The 22717-nt window shown below is 50.0% G+C and overlaps 13 protein-coding genes across 13 annotated transcripts; 6 read left to right on the forward strand and 7 right to left on the reverse strand.

Moving 5' to 3' along the window:
- Nucleotides 1-122: 122 nt before the first annotated feature.
- On the forward strand, nucleotides 123-1346 carry N7455_011974 (Rab geranylgeranyltransferase BET4; the record flags this gene model as incomplete). The annotated part of the gene is made up of 4 exons (XM_040953844.1): nucleotides 123-131; nucleotides 183-290; nucleotides 341-923; nucleotides 982-1346. The coding sequence occupies 4 exons, from the start codon at nucleotides 123-125 to the stop codon at nucleotides 1344-1346; spliced, it is 1065 nt and encodes a 354-aa protein (XP_040815582.1).
- A 480-nt stretch (nucleotides 1347-1826) lies between these two features.
- N7455_011975 (putative GTPase activating protein (Gyp5)) lies at nucleotides 1827-4764 on the forward strand (the record flags this gene model as incomplete). The annotated part of the gene is made up of 4 exons (XM_040953953.2): nucleotides 1827-1871; nucleotides 1944-3647; nucleotides 3702-4643; nucleotides 4702-4764. 4 exons carry the CDS (start codon nucleotides 1827-1829, stop codon nucleotides 4762-4764), a joined length of 2754 nt encoding a protein of 917 aa, XP_040815724.2.
- Nucleotides 4765-5221: 457 nt separating this feature from the next.
- On the reverse strand, nucleotides 5222-5803 carry N7455_011976 (Dabb family protein; the record flags this gene model as incomplete). The annotated part of the gene is made up of 2 exons (XM_040953755.2): nucleotides 5222-5471; nucleotides 5654-5803. Coding segments are annotated over 2 exons (363 nt in total), but the record flags the coding sequence as incomplete, so codon positions are not given.
- A 461-nt stretch (nucleotides 5804-6264) lies between these two features.
- N7455_011977 (4-hydroxyphenylpyruvate dioxygenase family protein) lies at nucleotides 6265-7638 on the reverse strand (the record flags this gene model as incomplete). Its single annotated transcript, XM_040953962.2, has 3 exons — nucleotides 6265-6649; nucleotides 6744-6908; nucleotides 6965-7638. The coding sequence occupies 3 exons, from the start codon at nucleotides 7636-7638 to the stop codon at nucleotides 6265-6267; spliced, it is 1224 nt and encodes a 407-aa protein (XP_040815816.2).
- Nucleotides 7639-8277: 639 nt separating this feature from the next.
- On the reverse strand, nucleotides 8278-8739 carry N7455_011978 (Ctf8 family protein; the record flags this gene model as incomplete). The annotated part of the gene is made up of 1 exon (XM_040953814.2): nucleotides 8278-8739. One exon carries the CDS (start codon nucleotides 8737-8739, stop codon nucleotides 8278-8280), a length of 462 nt encoding a protein of 153 aa, XP_040815665.2.
- Nucleotides 8740-9567: 828 nt separating this feature from the next.
- Nucleotides 9568-10161, reverse strand: N7455_011979 (Cnl2/NKP2 family protein; the record flags this gene model as incomplete). Its single annotated transcript, XM_040953930.2, has 1 exon — nucleotides 9568-10161. One exon carries the CDS (start codon nucleotides 10159-10161, stop codon nucleotides 9568-9570), a length of 594 nt encoding a protein of 197 aa, XP_040815793.2.
- Nucleotides 10162-10498: 337 nt separating this feature from the next.
- On the forward strand, nucleotides 10499-12271 carry N7455_011980 (uncharacterized protein). Its single transcript, XM_040953793.2, has 4 exons — nucleotides 10499-11066; nucleotides 11298-11526; nucleotides 11638-12025; nucleotides 12107-12271. The coding sequence occupies exons 1-4, from the start codon at nucleotides 10909-10911 to the stop codon at nucleotides 12256-12258; spliced, it is 927 nt and encodes a 308-aa protein (XP_040815758.2). The 5' UTR covers nucleotides 10499-10908; the 3' UTR covers nucleotides 12259-12271.
- Nucleotides 12272-12761: 490 nt separating this feature from the next.
- Nucleotides 12762-15173, reverse strand: N7455_011981 (ARMH3 family protein; the record flags this gene model as incomplete). The annotated part of the gene is made up of 8 exons (XM_040953766.2): nucleotides 12762-13470; nucleotides 13533-13943; nucleotides 13996-14330; nucleotides 14386-14498; nucleotides 14560-14713; nucleotides 14767-14847; nucleotides 14907-15029; nucleotides 15090-15173. The coding sequence occupies 8 exons, from the start codon at nucleotides 15171-15173 to the stop codon at nucleotides 12762-12764; spliced, it is 2010 nt and encodes a 669-aa protein (XP_040815595.2).
- Nucleotides 15174-15884: 711 nt separating this feature from the next.
- Nucleotides 15885-17172, forward strand: isa1 (Fe-binding Fe/S cluster assembly protein ISA1). Its single transcript, XM_040953774.2, has 2 exons — nucleotides 15885-16652; nucleotides 16719-17172. The coding sequence occupies exons 1-2, from the start codon at nucleotides 15980-15982 to the stop codon at nucleotides 16754-16756; spliced, it is 711 nt and encodes a 236-aa protein (XP_040815667.1). The 5' UTR covers nucleotides 15885-15979; the 3' UTR covers nucleotides 16757-17172.
- A 250-nt stretch (nucleotides 17173-17422) lies between these two features.
- Nucleotides 17423-18226, forward strand: N7455_011983 (DSC3 family protein; the record flags this gene model as incomplete). The annotated part of the gene is made up of 1 exon (XM_040953830.2): nucleotides 17423-18226. One exon carries the CDS (start codon nucleotides 17423-17425, stop codon nucleotides 18224-18226), a length of 804 nt encoding a protein of 267 aa, XP_040815655.2.
- Nucleotides 18227-18758: 532 nt separating this feature from the next.
- On the reverse strand, nucleotides 18759-19604 carry N7455_011984 (v-SNARE protein VTI1; the record flags this gene model as incomplete). Its single annotated transcript, XM_040953887.1, has 3 exons — nucleotides 18759-18846; nucleotides 18918-19324; nucleotides 19425-19604. The coding sequence occupies 3 exons, from the start codon at nucleotides 19602-19604 to the stop codon at nucleotides 18759-18761; spliced, it is 675 nt and encodes a 224-aa protein (XP_040815723.1).
- A 511-nt stretch (nucleotides 19605-20115) lies between these two features.
- rvb1 (RuvB family ATP-dependent DNA helicase pontin) lies at nucleotides 20116-21695 on the reverse strand (the record flags this gene model as incomplete). Its single annotated transcript, XM_040953870.2, has 4 exons — nucleotides 20116-20580; nucleotides 20644-21191; nucleotides 21254-21473; nucleotides 21552-21695. 4 exons carry the CDS (start codon nucleotides 21693-21695, stop codon nucleotides 20116-20118), a joined length of 1377 nt encoding a protein of 458 aa, XP_040815696.1.
- Nucleotides 21696-22019: 324 nt separating this feature from the next.
- N7455_011986 (mitochondrial 54S ribosomal protein bL28m) lies at nucleotides 22020-22670 on the forward strand (the record flags this gene model as incomplete). Its single annotated transcript, XM_040953941.2, has 1 exon — nucleotides 22020-22670. One exon carries the CDS (start codon nucleotides 22020-22022, stop codon nucleotides 22668-22670), a length of 651 nt encoding a protein of 216 aa, XP_040815738.2.
- Between the last annotated feature and the right edge of the window lie 47 nt (nucleotides 22671-22717).

The raw sequence follows: 22717 nt of genomic DNA on the forward strand, positions 1-22717 counted from the left end.
AGTTACCCCACCGCCTCATGCACCAATGAGATAATTCTAGCTGGCGGGCATCTGATCAACACGAAGCAACCTACCTAGGTAACACATTTTACTTGGTTCTTATTGTCAAACAAAAAGTGAAAATGCCCAGTGTGAGATTAACTCCCCATGGATGTACCGTTCCGGGCTGACGATTGCGATAGCATGGTGTGCCACGGTACAAACCAGTTGAGAAGTCCGCCGAGGCACGACAGCAAGAGCTGCAGAAGATAGAAAATTACAAGGATCTCGAGCGTTTGGTATCTAAAAAGGTTGGTCATCTTATAAATTTCACGTACAAACACAGCCTGACACATGACAGGTGGCTGAGCATGAGTACACACTCGAGACATTGAAGAAGATCTCGGAGTTGCTGTCTAGCAATCCAGAATACTACACAGCCTGGAACTACCGTCGGCAGGTACTGCAGTATCAATTCTCCCAAGCAGGGGGTTCGGACGATGAGACTGCTGCCCATTCAATCGCAGAGTTAATCATAAATGATTTACATTTCCTGATTCCCCTTCTCCGGAGCTTCCCTAAGTGCTACTGGATCTGGAACTATCGTTTGTGGCTGTTGGATGAAGCTCGCCGTCTACTACCTCTTCCCGAGGCCCGGCAAATTTGGCAGCAAGAACTTGCCCTTGTGGGCAAGATGTTGACTCTCGATAGCCGGAATTTCCACGGGTGGGGTTATCGACGCTTCGTGGTCGAGACCTTGAAGGAACTTGGCACTGCTGAAGAAGCAACAAGCATGACTCAGAAGGAATTTGAATACGCCAAGAAGATGATTGGCGCCAACCTTTCCAACTTCTCCGCGTGGCATTACCGGACAAAGCTTATCCAATCCCTTTTAGATGAGCAATCTGCCAGCGATGACGATCGGAGAAGAATGTTGGATGATGGTTGGTCTAACCTGTCTTATCGGAGTCTGCCTTATGCTAATTTGGGGGTTTTTTTTAGAACTATCTCTCATTCATCAAGCATTTATTGATCCTTATGATCAGTCACTTTGGTTTTATCACCAAAATTTGATGAGTGTGTTTGACCCGTCGATGGCTGAACGAACTCTGGCTCCCAATTTGAGCTCATCCGACCGGCTGGGGTACATTAGAAATGAGATTGAAGAGGTCCAGGAGATGCTGGATGGGGCTGAAGACTGCAAATACATCTACCAGGCATTAATTGAGTGCACCCTTCTCGCATCCAAGGTGGAAGGCAGCCTGTCTTCTGAGGATCGGGACCAGATTCTGAGCTGGCTCTCAGAATTGAAGAAGCTGGATCCATTGCGACGAGAAAGATGGCTTGATTTTGAGAAGACTTTGTGAAAAATCAATAGCTCCATACCTATCTATGCATATCAGTTGGACTATTTGTTTACCCCTTTGCTCACTATATAGTGCCACCATAAGACATTGAATTCCTAGAGAAACCAAAATACCATGTTAAGACATTCTTATTAAAACATACTACGGAGTAAACATAATATATATATGCATAAAGATCGGCTAATTATAATACTTTGGACATATAACAACATACACATCGTAGAATATGCAAATGCATTCCCAACGTCTCCGACCTGTCGGTTCCGCCCTGGGGCGCCAATCAGCGGCGAGTGTACCTGGCCATTCGACTTGAAACTCGTCAAATCCCTTCAATTCCTTCCTCATTCCATATTTTTTTTCCTTTTTTCGCGGATTCCACTCCCTTGCAATTCTTGTCCTTTAGCTCTTTTGAGCCTTTGCTTTCTTGCGATCCTATGGAGTGTTTGATCTTCTGATTGTTGTGAGGTCATCGAAACAGCTATGGCCGACATGTCTATGCCTAAACACAGTCCCGAATACGAAGGGGTAAGTGGTTAAGACTCGAATCTTTCCAAACCCCCAGCTTTTCTTGACACGAGCTTATCGCCATCTGAATAGGAGTCTTTTGACGACGCCCTTGAAACACCCGAAATCCAGGAGAACAACAACCTCAACGTCACCATCCCCAAGTCCACTTCCACCCGATCGTTGACCGACAGTCCTCCAATTGGCTCACTTATGTCTCCGGAATCGACGGATAAACCTCCGTTCCCTTCTGAATCGCAGGACGAGAAGAAGACCGAGACCGTCGATGACCAGGAGAAGGATGGCGAGGGGCAAGATGGACAGTGTAACAAGAAAAATAAGAAGAACAAGAGAAAGGGGAAGAAGCAGGATGAAGGAACGGATACCAACGATGAAAATAACTATGACACCAACGACGAGGTGAATACCGCGACCGATGAGCCCACCCAGGGTGACAAGCCGGAGCAAGGGTCCGAGGTTACGCAGACAGAAGTAGAGAAGAACGAAGAAGATCACGATCAGAGTCCACTCCAGAAGTCGCCTCTACTCACATCCCACCGTTTATCAACATCATCCTCACTCGACGAGGTGAACCTGATGAACAGCAAGGAAGACGACCCGACGGGCAAGCCACAGGGCACAGGGGACAAGCCAGAACCGCCTCCGTTACCTCCCAAGAACGATCCCGCTCCTCCGGCAAGCGCAGGGTTGATGGGTCTGTCGGGTGGTCTGCCCTCAATCCCATGGGCGGCTCCTCCTGTGAACAAGAATCCACCTGCCCCCCCGCCAGCCCCTCCTAGAAAGTCCAGTGGCCCCTTTGCGTGGTTCTCTCGAAGCTCAACCTCGACCACTGCGAAGGACATCAAATCCCCACCCCACTCTGCCAGCCGACGCAACACGGCCACCTCCGTATCGACCCTCGGCAGCAATCTAGATCAGATTGCTCGTGATGGCGATGACGTCTCGAGCGTCGGCTCAAAGAAGCCGAGACGGAATAGCTTGAAGGATCAGTTCAAAATGCTGCGTCTGCGCGAGGAGAGCCATGCGCCAGAGGTCGATCAGACGAGTGTGCGATCGGGCCAGGCCAGCATCAGCCAGTCTGGGGCTAGCCCCCCTATCATCCCGGAGGAAGGAGAGGAGGGTATCTTGGCAGCATCAGGAGACATTTCACCTTCGACGATTGTCGCTGCTGGGAGAACGGGTTCTGTGGCTGATGCTTCAATCCCGGTGGATTGGGAGATGTGGCAGCACCTGGTGAACAATGGGCCCCAGGCCTTGGCAAGCTCAGAGGAACTGAATGCTGCCATCAAACGAGGTATTCCTCAGACGATCCGGGGAGTGATTTGGCAAATATTGGCGGATTGTCAGACTGCTGAGATGGAGGACATCTATCGAGAACTCGTGGCGCGTGGCACACCACAAGACAAAGATGGGCGAACAATAAATGGTACTGAAAGCACGTCGTCGCGCTCTTCAGTCCGCTCCCACCACTCGGGCTCCATATCACGGTCTAGCAGTGCTGCCCCTAGTCCATCTTACGAAGGAGACACAGATAAGTTGCCCAAGGAAAATGAGGCCGAGCGTCTGAAGAAAGCAAAGACAGACGCCGTTGCGCTGCAAAAGTTGGAGAAGATCATCAGGCGAGACCTGGGTGCCCGCACTAGCTACGCGAAATACTTTGTTTCCCAGGGCAGCCAAGAAGGCCTCTTTGGGCTGTGCAAGGCTTATGCCTTGTATGATACGGGAGTTGGATACGCGCAAGGCATGAACTTTATTGCTATGCCATTGCTGTTTAACGTGAGTATACCCTTAATCAAGCTAACTGAGCTCATTGACTAACGTTTTACGCAGATGGACGAAGTCGATGCTTTCGCCATGATGGTCAAGCTGATGAACAAGTACTCTCTACGAGACATGTTCATTCAGGATATGCCCGGGCTTCACCGTAGTCTATACCAATTCGAGCGACTTCTAGAAGACCTAGAACCCGCTCTCTACTGCCATCTCCGGCGCCGTGGAGTTCCTCCTCAGCTCTACGCCACCCAGTGGTTCTTGACACTGTTCGCCTACCGTTTCCCGCTACAACTGGTGCTTCGCATCTACGACCTGATCTTTGAAGAGGGACTAGAGACTACTATTCTCAAATTCGGCGTTGCGATCATGCAACGAAATGCAGACGCGCTACTTGAAATGAAAGACATGAGTGTGCTCACTACTTTCTTGAAAGAGCGTTTGTTCGATGCCTACATCGATAAGCAGCCATCCACCTCGTCGATCCTGGAGTCAGGCTTCTTTGGAAGCTCCGGTGCCTCCGATAAGGAGATCTACCGATCCGACATAATGGTGCAGGACGCCTGTGCCATTCCCCTCACCTCCGAGATGCTTGCCGCGTACACCGCCGAATGGGAGGAAAAGACTCGAACCGAGAAAGAGCGTGAAGTCGAGCTGGAGCACTTGCGGCACACCGTGGGCACGCAGGGTGCGCGTGTCCGACTTCTCGAGGAACGTGCCGAAGCATCAGACAAGGAGCATGTGCAACTGGCCTCCGAGTTGGTTCACGTCAAGGTCGAGAATGAGGAGCTGCGCGACGTCAAAGAGGCGCTGGAACTCCAGGTGAGCGAACTCAAGAACGTGGTCGACAAGCAGCCGGCCGAAGTCGAGGAGAAGCTTCGCCTAGAAATGGAACGGATAATGAAGCGGAACATCGAGGTGCAAAACGAGAACCGTGCGATGGAAGAATCCATGTCCGACATGGAGAAGGAGCTGGTTGCCACGAAAATGAAGTGGGCAGAGGTAAGATATCTCCTTCAATACTCAGCGTGAGATGCCGAGACTGACGAACTCGAAACAGATTTCCGAGAACCACGAGAATCTCCGCCAGAAATGGAGCGACCTCCGTCGTGCCCTTGACTGATCACACCGTTGTTTCTATTACGCCTTGACTCCGGATAGCAGTATCCGGTTCTGTATATTTGGAATGCGCAGAAGAGATAGTGAGGATCTGCGATCACGTCCTATCCTGCGCATTTGCACCATGCTTATGGGCCGGGTCATTTGCTTTTGTCGTGATTTCCCTCCCCGTGCCTGCTTTCCCCCGTTTTGAGCCAATATTATGATTTGCACACCCCCCCCCCTTTTTACGACCTCCTCCAAGCTCTCAGCATGCCATTTTTGGAAGGCATCGGTGTTTTGCTACCTGTTGAATTATATTTCCTTTAGTGTGTATGTCTATCTCCGATCCTCGGGCAGGGCGTACTAGACGTATGCAATGTACATCATCAATGGACTTTGTTCACCATATTATCTAGCTTCTGCATGTGCTAGCTCCTCTACCTTAGCTCTATACTCTCTTTATACGAAAAGATCAAACATGCACAAAAACCGAATATCTTTAGATTTTAAGATTCTTTACAAAATATTCTCATAGAAAGTCGTCAACACATCCTCCTTAACAGGCCCAACACAAGCCTTGAGAGCCTTATGGGCCTCACACTCGGTATCATAGTACTTCATATCATCAATCGAAGCAAATGTCGTCTTAACAGACAAGTTGTACCCCTTATTGCGAGGATCGGGGATCGAAGCGCCAACAGCAGCAGCGACGATGTATGGCTTGTCGTCCTAAAAAAGAAAAACATCCGTTAATAACCGCTCAAGTGCATTTCGTTCCGGACAACCCCCGTCCCTTTCCCCTTCCGCTCTCTTCCGAATGGCTAGGTAGTACATGCATGTACGTAGCCGAACGACGCGGGCTGCACAGGAATAGGATTGTGGATGTATAGAAGAGAACAATATGCACTCACCTTTGTAGCGGTCTTGGCGAGGACCTTGTACTGCTCCAGTACGCGGGCGCGATCCGCCTCGTTGGGGATCTTGAAGAGGGTGATTCGCTCGATAGGGGCCATTGTTTTGATTGTGTGGAGGGTTAGGAGTCTGGGAATTGGATATCGGGGTTCTGGGGAAGTCTTTATATGGATTTATATAGCGGGGTTGGGGTGGGGATAATATGATATTGCCTTGATACTTCCGTCGGGAGTCGGAGGTGAGCCGTTGATTTATGATTTGTGTAATTAATCCGTGTTTTTTTTTTCTCCTGGGTTGGTTAGTGCTGACCTTGATTGGATTCTATATCTGGCTATCTCTTCTATATCTTTCATATATCTCGTCAATTGAGAGTGTTTTCGTTGTTTTATGAGTTAGGGCGGAATTGGTGTTGGTTGGAGAGCGCACTATTTCCGCGCGGGTATTTGGTGTGCGGAATTGGGATAGTCAAGGATAGGGAGGAACTTATTAGCTTCACTTATGATTCCCAGAATATTAACTAAAGTCTTTAGATTGGGTATAACATGGCGCTTCTCCCCCATACCAATTCAATCATTCCATGATCTAAGATCCCCAAAGCAACCACTAGTGCTCATAGATTCCCACGCAGAGCCTGCTCCCTTTCAAAAGCCTCGAACAAACTCTTGAAATTCCCGGCCCCAAACCCATCAAACGAATTCCGCTGAATGACCTCTATAAACACCGTCGGCCTATCCCCGACATGTTTGGAGAAGATCTGAAGTAGGTATCCACGCTCGTCAAAATCAACCAAGATATTCAGCCGCTCGAGCACATCTACATCCGCTCCAAGCGTCCAAGACACTTGTGTCAGGCGTTTCCGCAGATCCGCATAGTATGTAGCTGGTACATTGAGGAACTGGACACCACGCGCTTGGAGCCCCGTTACGGCAGCGACGATATCGTGCGTGCGGAAGGCTATGTGTTGCACTCCGGCACCGTGGTAGTAGTCGACGAATCTGCGAAGGTTAGAAGGGTTGGTATGTGGGGGAGTAGAGGACGCGGGAGAGAAGAAAGAAAGAAAGAATAAAAGAATAGGGGTAGGTTGCGTACTCTTCAATCTGTGATTTCTTCTTGCCGGCTGCGGGCTCATTCATAGGCATTTTGATGGTTTCATTTGGTGAAGCGATGACAATTGATCGCATCGCTGAGTACTCGCTGCACATATCTTTATCGTCGACTGTCCAGTAGCGATGGAAGTCGAGGCAGTCCTCATAACTAAAGCTCCTTTGTTAGAGCGACACTCCAACAAGGATGGCATTGATTCTACTCACTATTGGACAATGCTGTCCACTCCTCCCCACGACTGATTCCCGACACAGTGATCAATCTCGAGAAGATTAATGGGTGGGAGAAGCTGTGTGATCGGATCTTCACTATCGAGCGATCGATATCCCGGCAAGAAGGGAGCGCTCGCCGAATACTGTTCACGATTCACCAAAGAATGTACAGTATCCCCGTACGTCCCAACAGTTGCAGAGACGATGCATCCATGCCCCTCGACAGCAACCGTCCGCGGCTCGGTGATGGCGCGAGTACCGTTACCTACAGCCCGCTTCCATACAGCTTGTATATCGCCCGCGATCCGGAATGCGACGTCCTTGACCCCGTCGCCATGTATGGTCAAGTGCTTATGGATCTCAGCCAATGTCGTCCGCTCATAATCCGAAGCCTTGCGCAAGAGACCGTCTTCCGAGCCTTCGTTCGGTGGCCCACAAACCGGCCCCGTAAGAACGAAAGTAGCGCCGCTGTTGGCCACAACATAACTCACGAGATAGGGCGAGCCGGTTTCCGGGCCGCGGTATGCAATGGGGTGAAAGCCCATGCGAGTGATCCAGTACGAGGCGGCTTGTTTGGGGTTGCCGACATACCAATGGATGTGATCGAAGCCGACATATTCGGGCCCCATCTTCGCGGGGAAGATATCTTCATTTTCAGGGATGGTCATCGTTGGTGCTGTTGTTGATTGTGGCTGCGCTGGTATCGGCGTAGGTGTGAACCGAGACGCATGTCATCCCTCTGCCAGCCCTTGGTGTTGATATAAGTTGCGGTCAAGGTATTTTATGAGTGAGCTTGAAGGCAGCTGGGTTGGGGTTGAGGAGAAAAATAGAATGCTGGTGAGGGGATCCCTGCCCAGACGTGTCACATTCCAAGCCCGCATCTCCGGATCAATAGAGAGAGATGGCTATCTAAGATAAACATATGAGGCAATGCTGAAGTCATTCATTCACGCAGAGCCGGTAATTCTGCTGTCTGTGCGGGTTGGCCTTATGGTAAAACAGAGCTGGGTCCTTCTTTGGTGAACCTTGGGAGGTTCGAATTCAGGCCTGTATACCCACAGAAGCCGAATTGATGTTTTCGCACACCACGAGGTCAATGTTGTGGAGAGAAGCCGCTGTTCTCCGTAGCAAAGCGCGAGGCCATGTTCAGTTGGGCCAGCCATGCATGTCATAACCTTTCACCCAAGTCCTCCAAGTTCTGCAGCTCCAGTACATGTTGTACACAATAGATGCCATCTCCAGAAGATCCCGCCTCGCCAGTTTGTTCCATTCCAATGTAAGAAAATAAAACCTTCAACCCAACCCAATCAAACATTGGTCACGGGTTCCGGCCGACTCTTGAAGAAGATCTTATAGCGCACGATCTCCACAACCTCCAGTTCCTCGCCCTCCGACGCCTGGCGTTTCTGTAGCACAGCAATTGGCCGCGGCAGCTTTTTAACTTCCCCAGTCATCCGCTGATACCGGCCGACATACATGTAAGCGCGCTTCATCCATTTTGTGTCGTCTGGGTTGTGGATCGAGTAGTCTGGGAACATGAGTTTTCCGATCGGAGTTTCGAAGGTGGAGGCCGGATCGCCCGTAGATGTAGAGTAGTCTAAGTCATCTTCTTCGTTCCCTGAGGGGATATTGATTGTGCCCTGGAGCTCGAGAAGGGCTAGGCCTGAGGGTGTTTGAAGGAGTGCTGGAAGGGGATTGTTCGGAGTTGAGGCAATTGTAGTCGCCTTTGCCGGACTCGAGCAGTGTGGCTGTAGCTTTATGGAGGGCATGATGTAGTGTGATGTTCAATTGGAGTTGAAGGAGGAAAACGCGAACGCGGCACGCGTAGAGTATTTCCCCACATCTTCTTATCGCCAGAAATGGACGTGCAATTAATTATTGGAATTACAATCACATAGTATATACGTATTTTTTTTAATGATTTGTAGATTTGGTGGGATTAAGAATATGTACATGGCTTTAGATGCATGGATTCTCAGTAGTCCACTATGTTTGTTCTGTCTCATGCAAAGTAAACCTGGATAGTCAAGACTTGGTCTAAAACTGGTGTCCAGAATCAAGCCAAGCGTTAAAACATTGTAAAGGTAACAGTTGATGTAGATTTGCTACATGGTTTGGATTTGGGCATGACTGGTGGACATGAGCTTTGGCGCGATAGAAGCATTCATCCAAGGCCACGGCCATGGCCCAGATTCGGACTTGTGTCGTAAGAATGTAATAGTTAGATGGCCTTTCCAAGAAAACAATTTTCGTGCTGTTGCAAAGAGCAGAGAGTAGGTAGCTTGGTTGCCCTGCAGCATAGCTCCGAAGAAGGAAGTGGTGACAACACAGCACGAGTTCAAGATTAGAACGTAGAGCTCGATACTTCGATGCATGGGCGAACTACCAGACAGCTCTCGAAAGCAAGATTGCGACACTAAAGCGCCCGTGATATTTTGCCTTCTTTCTGCATATCGATATGTCAGCTAAGGTCTTTTAATTGCCAGAACCAACATTGAAACCACATACCAATAGTTCAGGGGGTATTTGCTCAATTGCAAAGAATAAATGGACACAATGCAGAATGCACAATGCACAATGAGCCAGAAGCATAACTCTCAAGAAGTGCTACTCTTATAGCAAACATCCTCGAGGTTCTGCAGGCCCTTGATCGCCTCACCAGCCACATCTTCAGCAGTCCCCGCTGGACCCTGTAATTTGCCGTAACGGAGATCGCTCATATCCCCAACAGTTGTATTGAGTTGAGCCAAAATCTCCGCAGCCTCTTGATCGATACCAGCAATTTCATGCTCGATATTAGCGCTGGCCGTCTCCATTTCAGCCAGGAGACTAGCCACCGAGTGATAATCTCCCGGTGCAGCAGTAGGCGGCTGACCGAACAAGTGAAGATCCATGTCCATCTCGCGCTGCTCTTCAGAACTTGAGGCTTCGACTCCAGTGGCTAGGATGGCTTTTCGGAGCTCTGCTCTCTGCCTCTCACCTTGTTTGATCTCGTTGTCGATGCTTTCATTGACTCGGTCCATGTCCTGTTCTCGGACCTGTTGCAGCTCCCGGTACAAAGTCCTGATGTGCGGATGGGCTCTCAGACGTTTTGGGAAGAGCTCTGTGAACTTTTGCAGTGACATGATTGTTGGTAGCGGGGCTGGTGAGAGCAGGAAATTGCTGAGGATGGACTCCTCAGAGGGAGGCATGATGAGTATGTAGTGTGTAGTACACACAGTACACACAAATATGAAGAGTGTAGTAGTTTTCCCTTATCTTCCCCCTGACGAGTGTAGGAGTTGTAGTTCTGCCTCCCGTTTGACGCGAACCAAAATTGACCAGATTCACGTGAACGAAAAAGAATATGAAACAGAATGAATAGAAGAATGGGAATTGATCAATAGTTCCTATTGTATTATTGTAATAAATAGAAAATGTATGAATAGTTGTCAATGTAAAAAGGTGACAATAAGCTGCCCGCGCCTAATTCTTCCAAGGGGCCACTCATCTTCGCTTGTTTTCCTTCTTCTTCTTCCACTCGACTCTACTTCATCTACATCACCAACTACGCCAACCCATTCTCTCTTCTAAAGTCTTGATTATTTCTACTGTTCCTGAGCTGGTCTCTCGTCCGATCTAATCTTGTTCCTTCTTGCACCTTCTTCCACTTGGCTGAATCAAAATTTGCTGTCAAAAGCATCCTGTACTGCCATTTGTGCATCTTCCTCTTTGACTGTCTTTGCTCAAGCCTGCAAGATCTACTTGCAGTGTTACAATCCGTTGGAGTCCTGAAGACTTCCAACGTTCTTCTGATCGTGGCTGTTGCCGCTTGTATCACACCCTTTTCCCGCAAGACAGGAAACATCCTGACATCTTCTCTACACCTTCGAGCTTGAAGGTCTGCAATCTGTCATATCAACCTCGACACGCACATCTTTCATCTTTCTCCGACAAAAATGGCTCCTATTTCCATGTATAGCAAGGACGAGAAGGTCCTCTGCTTCCACCATGAGATCCTTTACGATGCCAAGATCCTGGATGTTCGCCACAAGGACTCCAGCGACAAGAAGAGCCCCTTTGAATACCAAGTCCACTACAAGGGCTGGAAGAATACGTAAGTCTGACTTGTTGCATTTCTTCCCCTGTTCCTTTGCATTCTGGCTGTTGTGTTGAGATTGTTCCCCCTCCAACCTTGGAAATTTTGCCCGGGCCACTACGGAAGATTTGACCTTGATCTATGCACTCTGTTATCCCAAAAATGCCTCTTGCTTTTTACTGCACCTGTTTCTAAAAACCATTATGTCCAAGATCATTTTCATGGAACAATTTGCTAACATTAGAACAGTTGGGATGACTGGGTCCTGGAGGACCGTCTTCGCAAGCACACCGAAGACAACCGCGAATTGGCCAACAATCTGCGTCGCGAAGCTGAAGCTTCTTTCCGTCTGAAGAACACCAAGGTCACCGCTAAGAAGCGTGCCGGTTCCGACCGTGACTCTGTGCGGGACAGCGAGGAGCGCGGCTCCGTTCCCGGCCGTGGCACCAAGCGAGCCCGTGATAGCGAAATCGAAAAGGTATGCAATTACCACATCTACTACATTTGGTTCAATGGAACCAAAACCAAGAAAAAAATTACACAAAATGAACTATATCATTTATGACCCCATACTAACAATACTCAATAGGAGGAGAGCTTCAACATCCGCCCCTCTGTCCGAATTCTCATGCCAGACAACTTGAAGTCCCTACTTGTCGATGATTGGGAGCAAGTAACCAAGAACCAGTGCGTGATCGCTCTGCCAGCGAAATACCCAGTCCGCCAGATCCTGCAAGACTGGCACGAGGAAGAGCTTCCAAAGCGGTCGGGCTCGTCGGCAGACGAGGACGTGCTGGAGGAAGTGGTTGCCGGGATTCAGGAGTACTTCGACAAGTGTCTGGACAAGATCCTTCTCTACCGCCACGAGCGCCCCCAGTACCGCGGGCTGCGCAAGAAGTTCGAGGCTGCCACCGGGGACCTGGCCGATAAGGGCCCCATCGATGTTTACGGAGCGGAGCACCTGATCCGCTTGTTCAGTATGTATCCCGTTCCGGTTCACCTTACTTCGAGCTCAACTGTGAGGGTTGAGAATTGTACTAATGGTTGTGTTTGTGTAGGCACCATGCCTGAGTTGATTGCTCAGACCAACATGGATATGCAGGCCACAAACCGCCTGCGAGAGGAGATCTCCAAGCTGTCCATGTGGCTGAGCAAGAACTCTGAGAAGTACTTCGCTACCAGCTACCAGCCGGCGGAGAGCACTCACTGAGTGCAGAGAGAGCTTTTCTTTGGGGGAGGGAAGGGGAAAGGGGGGGGGGGGGGGTTTCTGTCTTTTTTGTTGCCTGCGTTGGGGTGGGGGTGGCCACTCTTCCAGCAGCGACTTGTTCTTTTTTTTTAAATTTCGATTCAAGAAGCGTGGCCTGCGGGCCTGGAATACAAAATACTTTGCTTAACTTAACCTCAAAAAGGACGTAGAATATTCCATATTTCTCGTAGGATTCTGAAGTCACAATATATACCGGTAGTTGAGAGATCGAGCTCTGACATCTCAATGACATTACTTGGTAGTTATAAAATGCAAGCAAATAATGACTTAACACTAAGGAAGAAAATATGAATTCTCAACTGGATATCTTAATAGAAAACTCGATGATACCACAACTACTACCTACATAGTGATCTACCTCTCCGGCACCACCCACAGATATCCTGAATCCATATCAAGTCCCATGATAGTAGAGAAAGAAAAGAAAGATCCCCACAAAATGACACCTAAGCAACCAGTTGCCTAGCATCATCCACAGCACATCGCGCCGCACGCTTCAACTCACTCTTCCACTCCGCCTCACGCCACTTAGCCCAAGAACTTAGACCCTCAGGCGGCTGAATACTCAACGTATCATAGCCCTGCTTAATGATACGGTGGACCTCACGCGGGGAGAGATTCTTCTTCCTAATTGACGGCAACGCCACCGGCGCAGGCTCATCAGCCTTGGGACTAGCAGCAGCAGTCACAGCAGCGGCGTCCGCGCCCTCCGAATGGAAGAGGAGGGTGTAGAAGTGAGTAGACACAGATTGGAGGGTGTCGATGGCTGCTGAGTGCAGCTCGTTTTGGGAGATTGCCTCGGGTGTTTTGGAAGCTGAGACGCCTGCTCCTGCGTTACTGGAGCGGGACAATGCGTATGCATCGCGGAATTTGGAGATGATGGGGCCCGTTTCAACGAGCTTGTAGAAGAGGTCGTCGTAGGAGGCTGGGTCTGGGAGGAAGGTGTCGCCGCCCGAGACGCAGAACGCGATTAGGTCTGCGAGGGAGGTCGTGAGTGTTTGGATCTTGGGGTTGCTGGTTAGATCGGAGGCGTAGGTTGTTAGGAAGCGCATGAGGGAGAGCAGAGTCCGCCAGAGCTCGGACCAGTGGTAGGTGAGGCGGATCTTGTTCTTTGAGAGGTAGGTTAGGAGCCGGAGGGTGATTGCGATTGTGTGGCTGGGAGGTTTGTTAGTTATTTCATGGTTAATGAATACAGTGAGTGGAGGGTTGTTTCATACCTGTAGATGTTGACGTCAAGGCGCCGGCGAAGGTTATGCGTAATAGTATCGATGGCGATATCAAAGATGACGGTTGCGAGGACCCGGTCTCCGCTGACTACGGGGAGGTAGGGCTGTTTCTGTCGACAGATGCGGACCTTTCGCTTGACATCTTCGCTGCAAATTTGCTTGCAGATGGTCGGGTCTTCGACTAGGATGCGAAGGGTAAACAGGTTTAGTTCGGCATAGTGCCCGACCCGCGGGGATCGATATGCATGTTGGAGGAGATAGGAGGACAATGAAAGGAAGCTCGAGAAAGGAGATTCTTCCTCGCTGCTTTCTGGTTCCAGATGAACTAAATGATAACCAAAGAGTTTATTGGCGTTTGTGAAGTCGTATGTGGCCATTAGAATTGCGGCTTCTTGTGCCGGACTGCCAGGATTGTAAGTTATGAATCAATGGGTTCTCCACGCAGAGCACTTACAGATCAGCAAACATGGCCTTCGCTTCTTCCGCCGAAGGAGGGTTCGCTTTGTCCCTGGCACCAGGAGCGAGAGCTCGTAGTCCAAAGAAAATCAATGTGTTGGTCAAGCTCCAGCCCTCTGGAATGTCATCCTGGACAGCAATGTAGCCGTTTCGCAGGCGATTACAGGCCAGACCGACACCCTTGGCAACCTTTTCAATATTTGACTCGTTCACAAAATCATCAAGTCGAAGCTGGTAGGGATTTTGGAATTCAAACTTGTTGTAGTTTGCCAATAGCCCCAGAAGGAGGAATGGATCGAACACTTGCAGCGGGGTATCAGAATCAGAAACATACTATTCGTAACTGTCAGTTATTTGCATACATAGAAGCAGTACGATTAAATCAAACCTTCATAAGCGATGGGAAAAGATCCCTGTGTGTAAAATAGGAGACCAGGCTAGTTTTGTATGCTCCGCTGGTCATGGCAATGGCAGTCTTGATGGCCTTGAGCCGCACATCGACTGGAAAAATTAGGATCAACTGCCACGATCTCGGTTAAGAGCAGAACAGGCAAAGACTTACCGCTACTGCCATTTCGAATGATTCTGTCCAAGACGGCCACGAAGTCGGAAATGACATGATCCACTTCGTCTAGTCCCGCAAGAACAGTGATGACATCCGAACTTGGATTTGTGTATTTCTTGCTCAGGATGCTCGTCAAGAAAACAGTCAATGTCTGTGAAACAAGGTTAGAGAATATGTCTCGGATATTGATCACGGGGTTCTTACATCTAGTGCATAAGAATCCGCCGGGGCGACCCCAGCTGCTGCCTCGCGAATGGCACGGACAAAGAAACGCTGGGTTTGGATCTAGTAATTGCATTAGCTGTCTATCTTTACTTTCCGAGATACTTTCTGTAATGGCTTACCTGCAGACCGATTGTATCGTCTGGGCTCAAATGGTCTAGGATAGCATGCAGTTGGCTCCGGTCTGGAGGTAGCAAAAAGAGTTCTCTCCAAAAGCCCTCCGAGGGATCTGCATCATCTGGCGCCTATAAGGAGTATGTTAGTAAATATCAAACACAGCCATTCATGGATGTTTATATCCCTACTTTGAAGAGATTCTCATAGAGCTGGACAATCTTAGGTTTGAAGGACTCGGGTCTACTCTGCTGGGTAAGGGGTGAGGCGTCCATGGTATTAGACAAGAAGATCTGCAACGGTTAGATCGCCAGCATTGGACCTCGGGAACCAAAAGAGTAAGGTTAAATTAAAGTCGAGTTGATTCAATTGCTTCGAAGTTCATGAAAAAGGGACACCAGCCACTTTGTCAGCCGATCCAGCCACATGTCCTCTACACTTGGCAATGTGTTTACAATCTGGGATAAAAGAAAGAAAAAAAATGGAACAATTTTTAGTATATTTGTATATTAAACCGGTAGATCTATCTAACCCATAATCTACAGTTTGATACTATTCCCCGCCACATGACTGCATTAGGTGTGGCATCCTCATGAGGGGTGAGCCAGGTCCCTCCGAGGAACGGAACTCTCCGCCAGTGTATGATGACTCAGCTTCCGAAAAACGCATTGGATGACAACATTGGAAATCACCTGGGCAATGCTGAGTTGTTGAGTTGGTCATTCTACCAAGGTAGTTAAATTAATTTATATAGGGCAAAGTGGGCTCAGCTAAAGTAAGCTCCTTTGATTAGTCTATAATTACCAACCGTCGAAAATAGCCTGGGACCTTGAGAAATGGCGCCACTGCTACAATTGCCGGTGTGTAGAAATTAATCAACGCTGATTGGCTGAATCTGCGTCATGCAACTACCTTACGTAACTAACTCGGGGCCACGGGGGAATCCTCAAAACAGTCATTGATTCTTCTTTCTCAACTTTGTTAATCAATCCTTCCACCATCTTTCTCACACAAGATCCTATGACCCAATAGCAATTTTAGTCGAGGTTCACTCCCATTTCACATTGCTTGCTCCTCGACCATGACCTTCTCTACCGCCATGCAACGTCCTGTGACATCATCCGCCACACTCCTCCGATGGGCAAAGCCCTCGGTAGGACGCCTACGCACTTTCTCATCATATGGAAACGCTCACCTATCCTCCAAGCGGGACATGCAAACCGCAACCGCCTACCGTCCTCATTCACTCCCAACCTCCTTCCCGCCTCCTCGAAGCAGCGGCGGCGCCGACACGTCCATCTCAGCTGAATTCCCTCCTCCCGACATGAAATCATACCAGAACGCATCACAAAGCACATTGTCCAATGTGAGCCTACGGGAAGGCGAAGCACAAAAATCGAAACCGACTACGACTTCTCCGGCCGCTTCCAAGACTTCCCCGAAGCCCCGTCGGCCGCTTCGGGCAAGAAAGGCAGCCATGAAACTGTCCCCGGTGGCCACCGAGCAGCTTCGGAAATTGATGGCGCAGCCGGAACCGAAGTTCATTCGAGTGGGTGTGAAGAACCGTGGCTGCTCTGGCCTCGCCTATCACCTGGAGTACGTGGAGAAGCCAGGAAAATTCGATGAAGTAGTCGAGCAGGACGGCGTGAAGGTCCTCATCGACAGCAAGGCTCTATTCAGTATTATTGGCAGTGAAATGGACTGGCAAGAGGATAAGCTGAGCAGACGATTTGTTTTCCGCAACCCCAACATCAGTATGTGGCCCCCTGCAAAAATTGCACCATTTTTTCAAGCTTCGGTTTACTGACTCATGATTACAGAGGAAGAATGTGGCTGCGGCGAATCTTTCATGGTTTAAGCATGTTTAAGCACACAGCTTGAGCATTCCTTTTGATATGTTTTATACGGGACCTTTCGGCGTCTTTCTTCTCGGTGCATCGGACGGCGTTTTCAAAGGGGGTTTTGGGATTCCACGACTACCCTATTGTTTCAGTACATACGCTTGATATCCAGTTGATACCTTTGTCTACTTCCCTTCTTCTTTCTGCATTTTTTACTGCGCCCCGTGGTGGCTGTGGGCTCCTGTGGGCTTACAAGTTGGCGGGCCATGTCATGAGACAGGTTAGAGGCTCAGCCAATGAACCTTTGTTTCTTTTTTTGTCCGCGGAGACATTCTTTTGAACCCTTGCAAGATCAACCATGTGATATCTTTTGTGTATAGATTAGTCCGAAGGACATTGATGATGACATGTGACATACTTACCTCAAAAAAAATCACAAAATTTACCTTAAACCTGCTTTCTTGAAACACTATGTTTTCCCTTCCTATTAGTCTTCCAGGATTGTAGAAAAGCGATAGCACATGTATGCACTTGTCTAGATTGTGTCACCTGACGGATATGGTCCGAGGCCCCGGAATGGGGTAAGCACCGCATCTCCAACTTGCACCACGCCAGTCATTGCTTGTATAGAGCGGCCTCAATCCATTCCACATAAAAGCACAATATTACCTCTTACCTAAAATATGGCCTCACCCTTCCTTTCCCCATACGGAGTAGGCGAACCAGACACCGACCCGCTCCTCATCACCGTCCGCTTCTCCGCCTCCATCCCCGACCTCCAACTAGACGTCCCAGAGCCCGAGACCACAACAGGTGCAGGCCTAAAACAACTAATCCGAGCCGAACTCCCCAAACCACTATCATCCCACCGACTGCGCCTCATCTACGCCGGCCGCGGTCTCGAAGACACAACCGCCTTAGCAGTCTCACTAAAGCTCCCGCCATCACCCAGCCGGAGCCCTCGCCCCGCAGCAGACCAACCCGAGACCCCAAACGACCATGACAAAGGCAAGCAGGCAGTGCGGGATACCCGCCCACGCCTCTACATCCATTGCTCGATCGGTGACATCGCACTCTCAGAAGCAGACCTAGCCAACGAAGCAAGCGTGTCATCAACAATCCTTCTACAACAGAAGAAGCAGCAAACCAACGCAGACAAGAAATCTCCTGCGAAAGATGTCTCGCCTCTCCTCTCCACACCTGCGCAACCTGGCCGCCAATACCAATCCCAGTCCCAGTCCCAGTCAACTACTACCACACCCGCACCCCGCGGCTTCGACCGTCTCCTCTCGGCGGGCTTCACGGCCGCTGAGGTCACCGCCCTGCGCTCCCAGTTCCTGGCTATGCAGTCTGTTTCCCGGACACCGGATACTATGCCTACTGGGGACCAGCTGCGAGATCTTGAGGACCGCTGGATGGATGAAGGGTCGACGGCGGCGCAGGTGCAGGGTGGTCTTGGTGGGGAGGGGTGGGGGTGGGGAGGATGAGGGCGGGATTGGATCTGGATCGCGCGGAGCAATAGATGATATGCTTTGGGGGGCTGTTATGGGGTTCTTTTGGCCTGTTGGATGTGCAATGTGGTTGCGCAGAGAGGAGGGGGTTTGGAGTTGGAGGAAGGGGGTTGCTGTTTGTGTGGGTGTTATTGTTAATGCTGTTTTTGGGGCGATGAGGATTATGAACTAAGCGTGTTGAGATATGTATATTTTTTCTCTTCTGTTATTTGGCGTTATGAGATACCCCCCCCCCCCCCCCAATTGAAGCTATTTGGTACTTGATAATAAAGACTTGGAACTTGTTTGGGCTGTTAGCCGTCGTATTAGAGACCGGGGTTGCTTGAAGCAGAGACTTGGGTCTAACTGTATCAAGACATGCCGGATGCTATCATACATAATGGCAAAGATGCGAGAGACAGAGAGAGGGAGACAGGCAATAGCCTTGCTAGTGTAGACGTAAGAGCAGAAAATAAAAGGACATGAAAGATAAGGCCGAGTATACAAACGCCAGCGTAAGACCCAAGCGCTAATGGAACTTGCCGTAAATGACAGCGAAAATCAAAAGAACCAGAACCGTAATGATAGCAATAGTGATCATCCGATTGGTAGCCATCCTAAACAACACATGAAAGGTCAGCAACCACGTCTAGATCAAGTTCAGAACGAGACAAAGGGGAGTCAGTACCTACGGGCCATGCCCCTCAAAGTTTTGATACTAGTATCAACGTATCCCTCACTCTGCTGCAAGTTATTCCGAGCATTCGTGATCTGCTCCCTCTGCTCATGCAGGGTGCCGAGCGTGCCGCGAGCAATATCCTCCGTCTCCAGCGCCATGCGCTGACTCTGCTGCAAGCGTGCGGAGCTGCGCTCTAGTCGGTCCGTACCGGAAAGCAACTGCTGTCTTTGTTCGAGGTGCTCATCCTGCGGCTCGTCGGTGTACCGATCGCCGAAGAGTGCTTGTCGGTCATCCGAGAGGGACTTGAGCTTGCGCTTGACCTCGTCGATGTCGGTTGAGTAGTTGCGGAAGCGGATGTTGACTTTTGACCGGGCTGCTGAGGGGATGTTCTGCTTCTCCATGCGCATTTGGCCGAGCTAGATAAGGAGTGATTGGGTAAGTTTTGGTTGTTCTTGCGGTTGTTGGCTGTTCTCTTGTGGCGCATGAAAACAGATTGAGGGGGCTTGATAGACTCACCAATTCTGTTGCTTCTTCGAGGACTTGTGTTGCGATGCCGATTGCTGATTTCCGTTGCTCGCCGCTTGCCTCGGCGATCTGGTCCAGCTTCTGGTTCAGATCGGCTTGCACCAGCTTCAACTCGTTCTCGTAGCTGGCGAACATCTCCGAGCCGGCGTCTGTGTCCAGTGGGTTTGACATGGTGATTGTATGATGTATGTTTTAGCTTGGGTGGAAGTGAAGATCTGCTGTCTGCAATGGTGGTTGATGTGTTGATGTAGGCTCCACCTTTATCTGGGGCGGGTGACGCTGTTTAATGCTGAGTGGCGGTTCGGTCGGATCTTGTTAGGGTGGCTTCACTCTTCAAACTAGGTGGACTGGCCTTGTCGGAGTATTAGGGAATACAAAGAGAAAATAGTTTAAAATAACCAAAGGTGCTGATAGGATTAACAAACGCTGGAACAGGAACGGGTGACGGTGAGACACGTGATTCATCCCGGGGTTGCATTTGCGACATCCGATGACCTCTGCATCTACACATTGGGTCTACAACCATTTATCTTCCAGAAGTTGCAATAAGTTAGAAATAGAATTTGATACATAGCATTAGCGTAACACCAGGCCCACACAAAACAATTCGCCTTTTCAATAAACATCCAAGATACCACTTTGGTATACAACATCATGGAACTTTCTCAAGTCTCATAGTCATTTATGACAGGAAATTCTTGCTGTCTTGATCGGCAATGATTGCGCTGCGCTTGGCATCCAGGAAGAGGTCCTCGCATTCAGCAACATCAGCCTCCTCGATTGCGCCGGGGCGGCCGTTGACGCGCGAGAGAATGCTTGCGGGGGCCAACAGCTGCAAGGCATACCGCAAACTGACCTTGCTGCCATGGTCAGAGACCTTGTTTAAGGCAGGTTCTGTGATATTGAGGCCTTCAACCTTGGCGCGCAGCCGGATGATAGTCTTGATCTCCTCGGGCGCGTAGGGGTTGGTGGGAATGATAAGAAGACGGGCAAGCAGATCAGGGGGAATACCGTGTGCGGCACTAATTTCGTGAGTACCCCGGATAACGGTGTGACCACGGTTGGAGGCGAGGATGACGATAGGGGAAATGGACGATTCGAGGGCGCGGTTCAAGTATGTGAAGCACTCAATGTCGAGCATGTGCACCTAGAGAAGAAATGGGGTTAGAGACGAGATCCAATAATTCACAGCATAATGTCCTCCACGTACCTCATCGATGAAGAGAACACCGGGAACCAACTCCGCGACACCCTGATCAATGTACCGGTTGACAACCTTGTTGATTTCCTGGCGCAATTTGTCCGTGATTTCCGTCTTCTTGGGCTTCATCAGCTGGCCCATCATGCTCATCACGTCTTGTCCTCCCTGGGGCCGGGCATTTGCCATATCCAGGTCGTGAAGGGTCACATCCTGAACAATCTCCTTCTTCTTGTGAACCTCGCCCTTGGGGACAGGCACATACTCCTCGGCCTCGAGATCGAATTCGGTCGCATAGGCATCGGATCGCCCAACTCGCTTGCATGAGCCGGTGTTGGCTTCAATGTAGATGACGTCTCCGACTGTGACACGCTCCTTCTGGATGGCTTCGTAGATGCTGGGGTCCAGGCGCAGCTTCTTAGAGCCCTTAGCGGACTTCAATCCGATGATCAAATGGCTAATTGTGCGCCCGTATCCGCCCAGTGGGTTCTCGGCCTCCTCCGGGGTAAGCTCAGTCACCTCTCCCTCGTAAACTTCCTTTGTTTCGCGAACACGGAGGCCTGTCATACGTTAGCTTGGATATCCACGCTTGTTGCACTTTCCCTAATGTCGCATTGCATACCAATAGCTCTCCGGAAGTTCTCCATCAATGCCTCGGTCTTCTTGACCTCTGCGGAATAGATTTCGCTGCCAACAATCGGGCAGAAAGGAACCTTTGTTCCCAGCTCCTGTGATACAGCAAGAGCCAGAGCAGTCTTTCCAGTGCCAGGGCCACCAGCAAGCAGGACAGCTCGTCCAGCCATCTTCTTTGACTTAATCAAATCCACCACAACACCGCATGCCTGTCTCATGGTTTAATCGTTAGTTGTCGTTACTGCGAGCCAGATACCCTGGTGGGTTCAGTGTTGCTATCCACTCACCTCACGGGCAGCTCCCTGTCCCACAAATCCATCTGCATTGCTCTCCGGAGTTCCATCAGAGCGCAAGCCTAGACCCCGAATGTGTGTATGCGCTGCGGTCCTGTTCTCGCGCGAGTTACCCTTCACTTCACTGATCTGGACCATATTTGGAAGAGGTGTGGCCGAGTAGAGCCACAAGTATTAATGGAAGAGGGGTCAATGGGTTGAGAAGAAGGGAGTTAAAGTAAATCAAAGCTTCAAAGGAATAGCCTAGATAGAAAAGAAAGGTAACGCGATGGTTCTCTGTGAGATAATGCTTCTGGCCGAAATTCGCGAGCAAGGGATCGTCGAATGAGAACGCCGCCCCCAGGGCGGTGAGCTGCCCCAAATTCTTCCCTGTTGGTCCTCTCCTCCGCCTGTTGTCTATAACGACTTTCCGGCTCTTTGCATTCTCGACATTCTGCGAGAGTCCGATACCTGTCAAACACAATGGCAGGTCTACACACAAGATCTGCAATGGCCGCCCCCTTCTCTTTGACTTCGGCCTTCCGCAGTCTTTCCATCGCCACACCGAAGCGAGCCTTCTCAACAACGCCGGCGACGCAATCAGTTCCGAAACTACCGGAAACCGCCCCAGTTTACCCCTATGGACCATCCCAATGGTACAAGCAGGCTGACTCCGGTCTCTACGGCGGCGCTTCGATCCGATTCGGTAACAAGATCTCCAAGGGACGCAACGCAGGCAAGACACGACGAAGCTGGAAGCCCAACGTGCGCCGAAAGAAGATTGAGAGCGAGGCTCTGGGCGAGTCGGTGTTTATCAAGGTCACTCGTCGTGCCTTGCGATCAATCTACAAGGCCAAGGGTCTAGACAACTACTTGCTGTCTGATCGACCAACACGCCTTAAGGAGCTCGGTCCTTTCGGATGGAACCTTCGACACCAGATTATGCAGACCCCGGCGATTAAGGAGAAATTCGCAAAGCAACGCAAGGCCTTTCGCGTTCCTGAGCCCCCGTCATTGGGCAAATGGATGCGGGACCACAGGCTGGAAATCAGGAACAAAATCGAAAACCTGGACATTGACGCAATGACCAAGCCTCGCGCATCTCCGCGAAGCACCCAGTCGTATGCTCGTTAGAGCAGCTTGTACGACCTTGCGTGCCGAGGGGAATGAACAGGCGCTTG

This window comes from Penicillium solitum (genome assembly GCF_028829755.1).
Source record: "Penicillium solitum strain IBT 25940 chromosome Unknown utg000009l_segment0_segment0, whole genome shotgun sequence".
In the NCBI taxonomy this organism is placed as follows: domain Eukaryota; kingdom Fungi; phylum Ascomycota; class Eurotiomycetes; order Eurotiales; family Aspergillaceae; genus Penicillium; species Penicillium solitum.

What these genes read in the sequence shown, in the direction of transcription:
- isa1 (XM_040953774.2), top strand. Translation starts at nt 15,980, where the DNA reads ATGACCTTCTCTACCGCCATGCAACGTCCTGTGACATCATCCGCCACA. An exon ending in TTTCCGCAACCCCAACATCA is followed by an intron (nt 16,653 to 16,718) that starts GTATGTGGCCCC and finishes TCATGATTACAG; the next exon opens with AGGAAGAATGTGGCTGCGGC.
- N7455_011980 (XM_040953793.2), top strand. Translation starts at nt 10,909, where the DNA reads ATGGCTCCTATTTCCATGTATAGCAAGGACGAGAAGGTCCTCTGCTTC. An exon ending in TACAAGGGCTGGAAGAATAC is followed by an intron (nt 11,067 to 11,297) that starts GTAAGTCTGACT and finishes ACATTAGAACAG; the next exon opens with TTGGGATGACTGGGTCCTGG. An exon ending in GCACCTGATCCGCTTGTTCA is followed by an intron (nt 12,026 to 12,106) that starts GTATGTATCCCG and finishes GTGTTTGTGTAG; the next exon opens with GCACCATGCCTGAGTTGATT.